Source organism: Carcharhinus amblyrhynchos, chromosome 3 (genome assembly GCF_965287045.1).
Source record: "Carcharhinus amblyrhynchos chromosome 3, sCarAmb.v2.hapA, whole genome shotgun sequence".
NCBI classification, from domain to species: Eukaryota; Metazoa; Chordata; class Chondrichthyes; order Carcharhiniformes; family Carcharhinidae; genus Carcharhinus; species Carcharhinus amblyrhynchos.
In genome coordinates this window covers 29,248,473-29,260,986 of record NC_137326.1, presented here as the reverse complement: position 1 = coordinate 29,260,986, position 12,514 = coordinate 29,248,473, and the positions used below count along the sequence as shown (strand labels likewise).

General features: G+C 41.8%; 1 protein-coding gene across 6 annotated transcripts in view; it reads right to left on the bottom strand.

Annotated features, from left to right (window-relative positions):
- ccdc66 (coiled-coil domain containing 66) overlaps positions 1-12,514 on the bottom strand; it is a 61,425-nt gene that overhangs the window by 25,273 nt on the left and 23,638 nt on the right. For 5 of the 6 annotated variants that reach the window (XM_080182678.1, XM_080182677.1, XM_080182679.1 and 2 more), the window contains 3 exons: positions 11,073-11,252; positions 9,970-10,101; positions 2,009-2,247 (listed from right to left, as the gene is read on the bottom strand). In XM_080182678.1, the coding sequence (XP_080038804.1) occupies positions 2,009-2,247; positions 9,970-10,101; positions 11,073-11,252 (551 nt within the window). The remainder of the gene's footprint in view (positions 1-2,008; positions 2,248-9,969; positions 10,102-11,072; positions 11,253-12,514) is intronic. The other variant, XM_080182685.1, reaches the window with a different exon arrangement.

The window sequence follows — 12,514 nt, the reverse complement described above, 5'->3', positions numbered from 1 at the left end:
TCACACACCAATTGCACATTTATCGAGTGGAAGCCCTTTCTGTTTATGAAGCTTCCTGGATTCTTGACAGGAGCTTTGAGGGCAACACGGATGCAGTCTATAGCCCACTGTACATTTGGCATCCCTGTGATGTCTGTGAACCCTGCAGCCTGGGCTTGCTGCTGGCCTGGTCCAGGTCAAATTTAATATATTGGCCAGCCTCCTTCACACATTTGCGGACGGAGGATTGGGAAATGCCGCAAATGTCTCTACTGGCAGTCTGGAAGGACCCAGTGACGTAAAAGTTTAAGACGGCTGTCACTTTCACAGCCACCACGAGTGGATGCCCCCCAAACTGCCAGGTTCTGCAACAAATGGCACTGATGCCAAACTGTCTCCTTTTGGAGCCGGAGCCATCGGCAACATGTGATGTCCAACAGTTGCTCAAAGGACACTCGCGAGCAGAACTGTCAGGGTCTCTGCACCCTCCTTCTCCTGTCCCCTCCCCCCTACCACGGGGCAAATGGCAGCCAAGTCCTGCCCCTGGCGGCTGTCTCCCTCTTGCACATGGTAACACCTGGGCCTCCTCTATCTTTATCCTCCTGCTCCTCCTCAGCTCAAGTAGCAACCAAAAGAACAGCAAGATCAATTGGTCGCATTGCAAAAACCATCTTGTCAATCTGAAGTGGAGGGGTATGGGATTTAAGGAAGGGGAGAGACCGATGGAGAGGTTGAAGAACTCTGCTTGCCCCAGCCCAGCAACACAGATTCCCCATACCCCAGCCCACAACACACATTCCCTATAACCCCCCAACAGGACATTCTCCCATATCCTCCACAGCCCCCCCAGAATGGCAACGCAACATTCCCCACCCATTGCCACCCCCACTTACAAACACACCCAGAACCCATGCAGTAGTGGCCACAGACAGTGCTGCTTGACAAATCCTAAGGCTGCAGAAAGTTCACTTCAGAGTTTCCAGCCCATCCCCCACCAGCAACAGTGCTTGCTGCTGCCAGCATTTGGGCCTAGAGTCAACGCTAAGACCCAAGATCAGCACTCTGATCTGGGTCCATGCTGAGGGGCAGAGGTCGGACCTTGTGAACAACTGCAACCCTGAAATCCCCACACTTGTAGGCACCCCCCAACCCAAAACACAACATGGCCGCCACGAAACACCATCACTGCACCCCCCCACCCCGCCCCCACCACCAAACAGCACGGAGCAGTTTGAAAGCAGAGACTTACCTCCTTGCTCACCATCACTGCTCACGTGCCTGAATGTAACTTTTATATTTGATGTTTTATATTTTGCCGAACCAGCTGCAGCAAACGAGGTCATTAACACAGGTGAGCTGGGCAATTGGGAGTGAAGCTCACTAATTACATGGTGATGAGTGCAAAAAAGTGCAAATTGACATTTTGGATGGGGTCTCGATTGCACTAATCTTATTTCTTGGTTAAGTGGGAATGGGTGTGAAAACAGACGCCATTCCTTCTAGTTGCAACACACCCAATTTTACGACTTTTTCCCACCACAAAACAGGCACAACGAAGACATAAAATTCCACCCTAAGTCTCAGGTAGCCGAAGGCATGGCCACTAGTGATTAGCAATTAAAATAAGGGATGCTCAAGCGGTGAAAATTAGATGAGCATAATTATCTTGAAGGGCTGTGAGCCTGGATGAGATTACAAAGATAGGGAAGGGTGACACCCAGGGGGGATTTGAAACCAAGAATGAGGATTATAAAATTGAGGCGTTGCTTGATGGGGAGATTGTGCAAGTTAGTGAGCATGGGGATTATGGCTGGATGAGACTTGTCACAAATAAAGATGTGCTCTTTGCAATTTTGGATGGCCTCATGTTTACCAAGGGCAGAATTTAGGAGGTTAACCAGGAATATGCTGGGATAGTCACAGGCTCAAGATAACAAAGATACGGATGAAGACTTAAACAGCAGATGACTTTAATGCATGAGAGTGAAGTCAGGGAATGGAATATGAAGTAACTGCAGATGAACCTAACCTGGTTTTTTGCGTGTAAGGCAGCACATCAGATCCCGTGTCAACACTTATGTTCCCTGTATTTTCTCCAGCGGAAGAGTTACAATGATCAAGTACAGGCACAGCCTCAGATAATGCATCCCCTGATTCAGATGATTTTTTCAGTGTTGATGCACACGTTTTCACAGAAACTGGAGTCTGCGGATCAGGTATTCTGTGGTAAGAATCAAAATGCATAGCCCATCTGTTGTGATCATCACCCTGTTGAAACAGAAGACAGGTAATGATTGATTATTCAAAAAGCATGGAATAATTTTAACCCACCCCAGCTATTTGGATCAAGGTGAAGCTTAGTTAAAAAGCTCTACAAAGATTTGCAGCCCATTGCTCTTAATTTCTGCATGGTGTCATTTGAACTAGGCCATCATTTTATTAAAGCCTATCTCAATCAGGTTGGAGCCTCATAATACAATAATAAATTGGGATCCTGAAGTGTCATTACAGGCTTGTCCAACCCACAGCCAGCCCCTGAAGCTGCACTATGCAGCCCTAAGAGTCAATTTCCAAATGCCAGTCAAACAGGTAAGTTAAAAGGAAGGAGCTGCTCCTCCAATCAAAGCCCACTCCTCTCCTGCATTTGCTGATAGCGAGCCTATCAGCAGCAAATATGGGAGAGAAACAGTCTATGTTTGAAGGGGTAGCAAACATTTGCAGCAGAGAATCTGCTGGGGAGAAAGAGGTTGTGATATGTATGTGTGTACATATACATATATACACACATACATGTATATAACAAATGTATATATTGTATGTTGAGGATTTGGGGTGCAGCCTGCCCCTTTAAGAGTGCAAGTCAGGTGACCACTGGGAAATTAGTTCCTCCCTGTTGCGCAGTCTTAGACCTGACTGTGAATCAGTACATAACTTGAACACCGAGAGCTCTTTATTTAAGGTTTCAAGCCTACCTTGTGATTCTTTACGCACCTATAACGGCATATGTAAAATCCTTACAGTGCAAAAGGAGCCTGCACCAACAACAATCCCACTGAGGGCCTTAGTTCCACGTATTTACCCAGCTAATCTTTCTGACACTAAGGGGTAATTTAGCATGGCCAATCAACCTAAACTACATAATAGATTTTATTTCTGGTGGGCAGTGTGACAGGAGGGGAGAGAGAGGGACCAATAGAGAGAGGCACTGAGACCCAAAAGACTGCAGAGAGAGAGCAAGAGACCAGTAGAGCAAGGAGACACACAGAGAAGGAAAGGAAATCAAGCAATAATTTGAGCTGAATTTCAGGAGCGCTGTGCTACTCAGGGTTTGGGAAATTTAGTCTTATCTAATTTCAATGTATATTATATTAACATGCATGTTATCCCAGTTAAAGAGTGAAAGATGCTGCACATGCACAGTATTTCAACTTGTTTATAGTCTTTTACAGGCAAAAATGTTCAACAGAACCTAACTCCAGTTTTAATTTGGAACCAGGATTCACTTAAAGTTATTCCACTTAACGTTGTGACTACTGTAAATCTAGCTTACAATACTGCTGAAAGCCAGTCTGATAAAAGTGAAAGTTATTAACTAAAATGCAGATATAAAGATCAAAATACAGGTAAAGTAAAAGATGAGATTACAAATCAGTCTCAGATAGCTTTGCGAGCCCGTGCTTGAATTCCTTCTTTCCAAAATGGAGGGGATGAAACTGGAGGTTCAGTTTCGCAGCTGTAATTGCTTCTATAATTGACTAGCTCGGTGTTTACTTTTTTCAGGTGGACTCAGCAGTTTGAGAAGGAGTTTCTTGTTCCTCACAAGTTCTGTGGTTATGACACTTGAAGCTTGTCTGGACTCTTCTCGACAGAAGAGCAGTTGAATTCTAATCAAGTTTCCTCTTTGACCCTTTTGACAAAGTCTCTCAAAGTTCTTCCCAAGAGATTCTGTACACAAAATGGCTGTCCACAGCCAGCTTTCATTCAGTTCAAAACTTAAAATGGCTGCTGTGTTAATTTTCAAGGAGTCATTGTTTCATCAGGCCAAGAAGTTAATTATGTTGAGATTCTTTGAAGTCCCTGGAGGGGTATTTTCCAGCTCTAGAGAGTCTGATAAGATTTGTATGAATGCATAAAGATGTCATGCTGTCTGTTCATCCATATGCGTTTTGGAAAAGACTTTTAAACTCAATGAAAATAGCTGTCCTTAAAGTCTTATCATAATTACATGGTTGGGTCAACAGGATCACTAAAAATGCTCCAGGTTGCAAATGTATAATCGATGACATTGCAGTCATGGATACCACTAAGGAACAGATAACCAAAATCCTCAAGTGGCAGAATTTGAAGTTAATTTTTATAAACCTGGAATTAAAAGTCAAATGATAGCCATGAAATCATTGTTAACGGTCGTAAAAACCCATCCTTTAGTGAAGGAAATCTGCTGTCCTTATCTGGTATTGTCAACATGTGACTCCTGACCAACAGCAATGTGGTGACTCAACGCGAGTACCCATCAAGCCACTCAGTTGTATCAAATCCCTAAAGAGCCTCAAAGAAATGAAGTCAGAGAAACCACCTAGAATCGATCTAGACAGCGGAAATGACAACGGCAAAATCAGCCCCTTCAAAAATTGGAAGAGCTGCCTGACTAGCCAAGCAACAGCCCATCATAGTCATGCTCATGTTGGGGGTAAAGTTAGTGTGAGGATTGGTTATCTAACAGGAAGCAGAGAGTTGGAATCAATGGATGCTTTTCTGGTTGGCAGTTGGCGACTAATGGAGTGCCGCAGGGATCGGTGCTGGGGCCTCAACTGTTTACCATATACACAGATGATCTGGAGGAGGGGGCTGTGTGTAGGGTAACAAAATTTGCTGGTGACATGAAGATGAGTGGAAAAGTGAATTGCATGGAGGACGCGGAAAGTCTGCAGAGAGATCTGGATAGGCTAAGCGAGTGGGCGAGGACCTGGCAGATGGAGTATAACATTAGCAAATGTGAGGTTATCCACTTTGGTAGAAACAATAGTAGGAAGGAATATTATTTAAAGGGTGAAAAGCTGGGGGTCCTTGTGCACGAATCGCAAAAATTCAGTCTGCAGGTGCAACAGGTGATCAAGAAGGCGAATGGAATGTTGGCCTTTATCGTGAGGGGGATAGCAAATAAAAGCAAGGAGGTTTTGCTGCAACTGTACAAGGCACTGGTCTACTGCTGAAGGCATTGTGGAGAGTTATTGTTGATAGTTGGCCTAATTCAATATACGAGTTTCAAGACAACCCTTCTGAAGGGATAAGGATTAATACAGTATTTCAAGAGAAGAACTTAAAGGAAAACAAATGCTGATTCTGGAATCTCTTAGTCAGGATATAATAATGCAATTGCACCACGGCTACGTTGCAAGGAAATTTATGGCACGGGACTAACTGCGATATCAAGAGAGATGCAAAGATATGCAAGGTGTACCAAACATGTTAGCCAATCCAGCAGACACCTACTACACCCTCAAGTTTCAATTGCATCACTGATGAAGCACGTGCCCTATCGACATCCAGATGCAGAATTGACTAGTTTACATGTGGGGCAACAGGTTTGAATTATTCACCTAGCAGAAGGAACCCAGAGCCCCTCCAGTGATATCAAAGATTTATAGCAATGTGGATCACACAAAGTCACAACACTTATCTGATATACACTGAGAAACAGATGCTCTCCCCAGTATCCTGGAGGTTCGGCAGCAACGCCTGCCCGCTCATTAAATCTCTGAATGCCAATGTGTCCCTTAATTCCCCCCACCAACCAAGAGATTGGTCATCTGATGTAGAATTCTCCTGCATCTTGCTCGAAGTATTTCTTACAAATCATCAGTGTGTGACTGGTAAGTTTGCACGAAGAACCCAGTAACACAATACAGCCAAAGAGCTCACCCCAACATTCCAGAATCTGACCACTAGATGGCTCTATAGACAGCACCCATAATATTTGAATCAAAGATGCATTGACTTCAAATAATTAATTTTAGTTCATCTGTAAATTTTAATGATCTTTCCTTTAATTGTTAATCAAATTGTTTCTTCTTTGCATAGTTCCCCAAGTACCATGGTGCATCACAGCAATTCACCAAGCACTGTTGCTTGCCACCCTGTGATTTCTCACTATCCATCCCTTCTCCTGTTGAAAATGACCAACCATAAATTCTACAACTTTCAGACGGAGCACCTCAACATTATTTATTAATATGTTTCTACGGTTCTCCCGCCCATTTACAGTCCTTGTGCATGATGCAGCTGGTATTAGAGTATTGCTGTAAAAACCTCAGTCTCTGCCTCAACAGATTCTACTTGGCAGTACCAGCTGAGAAATGCATAATCTGGGCAATGCCAGCTTCTGCCACACTTCCTCCGCCACCAACAATGTCTTATGCTTTTATTTAGCTCTTCATGTTTCGATTATCTATCTCATCCTCACTCTCAATAACAAGTGCAACAGCAATTTCTAACAAAAATAAAATTGATAAAAAAGATTATTTATAACTCTCTCAAAGTTTGACATGCAGTCATTTTCAAAGCCATAAAGGACATTTGTTTTTATATGGTTAAACTATAATCAATTTTCTACCAAAAACAGGATTGCTAATTAATAACATATGAATACCCACGGACTGTTCCATGAGTTTATCCCTCCTCAGGGAAAGGCCGAAAACTAACATTTCTGAAGGCAGTTTTATTTATTTTTTACTTGTTCATGGGAAGTAAACATCGCTGTCCTTCAGCAAGTGGTGATAATTCCATAACCACCTTGTGCTACTGCAATCCCAGCATTTTGGAAGCACCTACAATGCTGTTAACAAGGTCACTCCAGAATTTTGACCCAGCAAAAGTAAAGGAACCATATATTGAGACATATAAGATGATGAATGGGATGGATAGAATAGAGGTGGAGAGGCTCTTCCCGCTCAGAAAGGACAGTAGGACTAGAGGGCACAGCCTCAAGATAAAGGGGGGGTGGTTTAGAACAGAGTTGAGGAGGAACTTCTTCACTCAAAGGGTGGTGAATCTCTGGAATTCTCTGCCCGTTGAAGTGGTGGAGGCTGCCTCGCTAAATATTTTTAAGATGCGGGTTGATAGGTTTTTGATAGGCAAGGGGATTAAGGGTTATGGGGAGAGGGCGGGAAAGTGGAACTGAGCCACGACAGATCAGCCATGATCTTACTGAATGGCGGGGCAGGCTCGAAGGGCTAGATGGCCTACTCCTGCTCCTATTTCTTATGTTCTTATGAACTGTGATATAGTTCCAGGCATCTGCTGCCCTTGCCCCTCTACTTGGTAGACCTCAGAGGTTTGGTAAGTGCTGTCAAAGGAGCCTTGGTGAGCTACTGGAGTTCATCTTATTGATGGTATATACTGCTGTCATTGTGCATTGGTGGTCAAGAGAGTGAATGTTGAAGGTAGTCAATACAGACTACCTCGTCCTGGATGGTGTCAAGCTCCTTGAATGTTGTTGGGGGTTGCACTCATGCAGGCAAATAGAGAGTATTCCATCATACACTCCTCAGAATTTCCAGCCTCTGACCTGCTCTTATAGCTACAGTATTTATATGACTGGTCCAGTTCAGTTTCTGGTCAATGGTAACCCCGTGGATGTTAATAGTGGGGGTTTTAATGATGATAATGTCATTGAACGTCAATGTTAAAAGAAAAGCAGTTGACAGTAAAATGTGTACTTTCCTGACTACTGTTGGCATTGTCTATAATTAAGCTGTTGACCTCTAGAGAGCCTGAAAGCATTGAACATTTTCATGTATTCTGCAAGCATCTGTTGATCTCAGCTGTGTTCATTGCATTAAAGCAAAGAAGATCTTACAGTTTGTAAGAAATTCAAGTGCAGCTTATGCAAGACTACATACGTTTAGTGTTGAAAAATGCCCAAGTGCCTCATTAATCTGTGAAGCAAAATACTTTCTTTTTCTTCTGGAACATGTTTGTGATCATAATTTATTGCGACCCAGAGCCTAGTGAGTAGTTTGAGGAAATATTTGTAAGGAATTCAAAATCGCTTAGATCAAAACTTCTGAAATACCACAGACCCAATTCAGGCCTGAATACATGACAATATCTTTAAACCTAGCAAAAAATAAGTCTACCTAAACATGAAAATACTAAATGGAAATAAAAAGCTAATAAGCATTAGTAGGAATGGATATACTGACAAATTGGATTACTAGTGAAAGAGAAAAAAAAGCTGCAGTTACAAATTAGGAAATCACTTGAGTGGGAACTGAACATATAAAAGTTGCCAAAAAAAATTAAGCAATAATTTACTTTTTTTTGGTATTCCTCTCATACTTGAAGATATCTCAAAGAGAAAAAGGACACCATAGGAAAGGTGAAAAGATATTTGAGAAGTGATGGGGTGAATGGATAATCAAAGGTTACAATTTTGAAGTTTTTTGAAGGATGAAAAAAGATGGCAAGACAGAGAGTGGCAACAGTCACCATTAGTAGATCAGAAGAAGGTGGAGACCACAAGTAAGCTGGTTGAGTTAATTAGGATTGATACGTGCTGAAGCTTCTGCAACTGAAGTCAGTTGCCAAAATAGATTGGGTGAAACTTATAACGGAATGTAAAAGATACAGTCAGGCACAATGGGAAAGTTCAGTTTGCAGAAGATGTGGATGATGAGGGTTCAGAAACATGTTAAAAGAAGCTGAGACACAGAAGTAATATAGGTGTTGAGTAGAATTGCAGCAGGAGCAAGCAGGCAATGTTGCAATAGTGGATATAAGTGGATATAAGTGATATTGTTAACGATTAGACATAGGGGAAGAAAGCTCATTTTGAGATTAAACACCACATTAAGGTTCAGTAGCTGATGACATGGTTTAAGATGCAGCCCATGAAAGCCAAAGCCAGGTCCAGAACATGTTAGTGTTAACTGATGATGATGGCATTGGTTTTACTTACATCAAGTAAAAGAAATGTTGGTTAATCTAGATTTAATGGCTGCAAGTTAATGGATTAGTTAGCATTTGGAAATACAGGTCATGCCATCAGTGTACATACAAAAGCAGATCCCGAGAGCACAATTTAACCATAGGGTTTGGAACCCTAACATTGGCAGAATTGGACACATCAGAGAGTGCTCTTGCTGGCAAACGGGGCCAGCTCAGCAATTTTACTGGAGGAAGCCTCTTAATTTACTGCCTCCAGGCTTGCCATCCAATTAACAGGGCAAGCAACTCTGGGTCCCTGGCAGTCCCTCAGGGAGCTCACAGATCAAGAGGGTGCATCAACATGGGCGCTCCTTTGGAGAGGCGAGTAACAAGTTAAAAATCTGAGGAGTCAACGGGCAAGCCCCTCCAAGGTCCATACAGCCAGGAGGACAAACATCCCTGCTGACCGCCCCCTCTTTGGGGAATAGGGTATCCAGCCTCAATGCATTCCTCTCCCCACTCACAACAGCTGCAGAGTGGCTGCTTCCATTTAGGTCCTGCTGGTTGGAAGCTTCTCTGGAGGAAGGAACGTGTCAGGGACATGGCTCTTCACCCAGCCGGAAAAATACTGGCTTATGTTTCAAGGTGATATATGCGACAAGGTCAGGAAAAGGGTGGAACCCTGAGGTATAATTAGAAGGGTCTGTGCAGGAAAGGAAGAAAAAACCTCTTAGAGGTGATATAATGTCTGTCATCAAACAGGAGCAGAATCAGGGAAGAAGTGTATGACAGTGGTGTATAACAGCAACTACTGGAAGTGGCCAGAGACTGTGAAAAGGATGAAGAGAGGCAGGAAGCAGAGATCATAAGCACACAATGTAATTCATGACTTTGGTGTGTAGTTTCAGTGGTATAAGTAAGCATAACATTTAGATGGGGACGTTTGCAAGCTATAAAACCTCAACAGCATGTCTCTCTTTTCAGCAGTAGTCTACTGTATTACAGACAGGATAGTCAAGTTTTTTTCCAGGTGTATCATAACGCTTTTGTTTTGAGATATACCTCTGCATATTTTAACTTTTCTTGCAGTTTCCTATTTTTTTCTTCCTCTCTTTGTTTATCCAGTTCTTGGAGCCACTTCTTTTGTTGTTCACGTTTTATTGCGCTGAAAGGATGCTCTAATGGTGCAGATTCCTGTGTGACACCAAAAGGAAGCACATCAAAATAACACTCATTAGTTAAATTAACTCAAAAGCAGAAAGCAATCTACTTATGATTTGACTGCTTTAAGCTATCAAACTATACTGGCAGTGGAATAACTAGTAGGCTCTCATTCTACAATAGTTACACTGATACATATTTTAGTTCACTTCTGTATGCACAACGTTAATACACTGGAGCAATAACTTCAAGTAATAAAACTAGCATCTGTCATTGCCTGCAGACAAGCACGATGGATCAAAGGATGCATTTTGGCAGCAATCCAGATATATAGGGAGTTCTATTTCTGACATATCAATATAAAATACACAACTGTATTCTGAGCCAGAACAGTGAATTGTCATACCACTTTAGATTGGTGGGTTTACACTGAAATATAGAACAAAACTGTGTGGGGCATAAACACAATAAAGACATTAATATTTGATAGCACTTTGGCATAATAACATCAACATGGCTTTGATAAATAAAAATAATACATTGTTCATATATTGAAGTAGGGAATAGGCTTTTGACATGATGGTGCCACTCCTACCTCCATGTCAAAAGGCACAAAGATCAAGCCACATTCCAGGCAGTTCCAACAAGTAGAGACCCACAGTCCAGCTCTGAACTCTGGAATATTCACATCCTGTGGGAGTGAGAATGAGTGCCTCTGCTACTGCCCTAGCCACACTGCCAATTTATGGATTATGGGAGCTCAAACTGCTCCCATCATACAGGGCTAACCTCTTTTGAAGAATATTGATAGAGCGTTCATATACCTGTATCTCAGACTGTCAATCAGCCTGCAAATTCTTCCACTACTGGAGAGTGCAGAAAGAGTTTGAAAATACCAAACCACTAACATTGGTCTACTAGTTGTGCAAGTTCACTTCTCATTCCTGACATCAACAGAAATGATTGTCAAAAAGAGGGGTGAGTGCAGAAAAACTACTTCTTACCCCAAGCACAAAAGCTGAACGGATGGCAGCAGGTAAATCTGGAGAACTAAAGCTAGAAGCTTTACCAACGTTACGATCTGAAGGAACAGTTGTATTTGCGGAGTTTGCCACAGTGGGGGCAGTGCTAATACCTCGACCATCAGTAAATGCACCAGAAGTAGCTGGTAAAGTTGCTTGTGGCTAAGAAAAATGAAGGCAACAATCTGCTCATTGTAATTTCATTATATATAACAGCATAATACTGGATCATCTCAGAAAGGTTTTAGTGTTACTGCTTGCACAAAACTAAAACAAAAAGCAACATTTATTCCACATTTGAGACAAATAAACAAGAAGTTTATACAATGAAGAACCTTTTACAACACTTGTTCAGATCCTGATCCATTAAAGTTTTAATGTATTACAATACTATATTTTAGTCAAAGGAGAATTACACGGTACCTTACAGCTCCTTAAATAGCAACAAACTATATGGCATCGTGTTTTTTTACTGCTTTAGAAATTTTCTGAAGATTGGAATGATTTTTGCAAAAGTTGTCAAACTTCCAAACAAATATGAAATTTAAACAATTATGTAGAAAATGTGTCATCTTGGAAATCCAATTAGTTAAATTTAGACCTAAAGAAACAGGCCATCCTTCAACATAAATTAGATCCCAGAAAACAGACGCTGAGGTCTTGTGCGGCAAAATTCAACAGAGTCAAACTCATCCAGGCCCTCTGCTGGCCTGGATCCCTATTATAAATTTCTAGGTCCAGTGTTGCCATCATTGCATTAAAGGTTTTTTGTGTTTACAGGTCTGTCAAGCAAAATCATTGTTGCAGGTTGGCCTGATTTTCTGATTTGCACAAGGTACACTGGAACTACCTGTTTAACTACTGCGGAGACATATCAGAGCAAAAGACATCTACAAAATATTTTTTCAAGTCCACAAATAAGGAACTGTTGCACTGGTATAGCTGCCATTTTCCTGATGAAACATCACAGCAAGATTGCTTTGTTCTCATAAGTGAAGGTATATTCACTTATGATACCAGCTGAAGAACATGGGAGTTCTGGTCATTATTCATCTGTCAGCCATCACTACAAAGACTACCTGGCCATTCATCTCACTGGTGCTGCTGGGAGTTTGCTGAGAGAGATTTGGTTGCCATGTTTGTCTATATTATAACAGTAATTACACATCAACACTATTTAATTTTGTTTTGTTTCTGTAAAATGCTTTGGGATATCTTGAGGTTGTGAAAGTTACATAAATGTAAGTATTTTCTTTTGTACATCAATTGACTATCAAGTACTTTGAATACCAACAATAGCCAGTCCCTTATGAAAGACACTTGTGTTTGCGAGTCGGCAACTTTTAGCGTATTAAGCTCTATGCTATGCCAAGTAGCAGGAAAATTAATTTATATAGCCTATTAACATCCATACAGACAGCCTG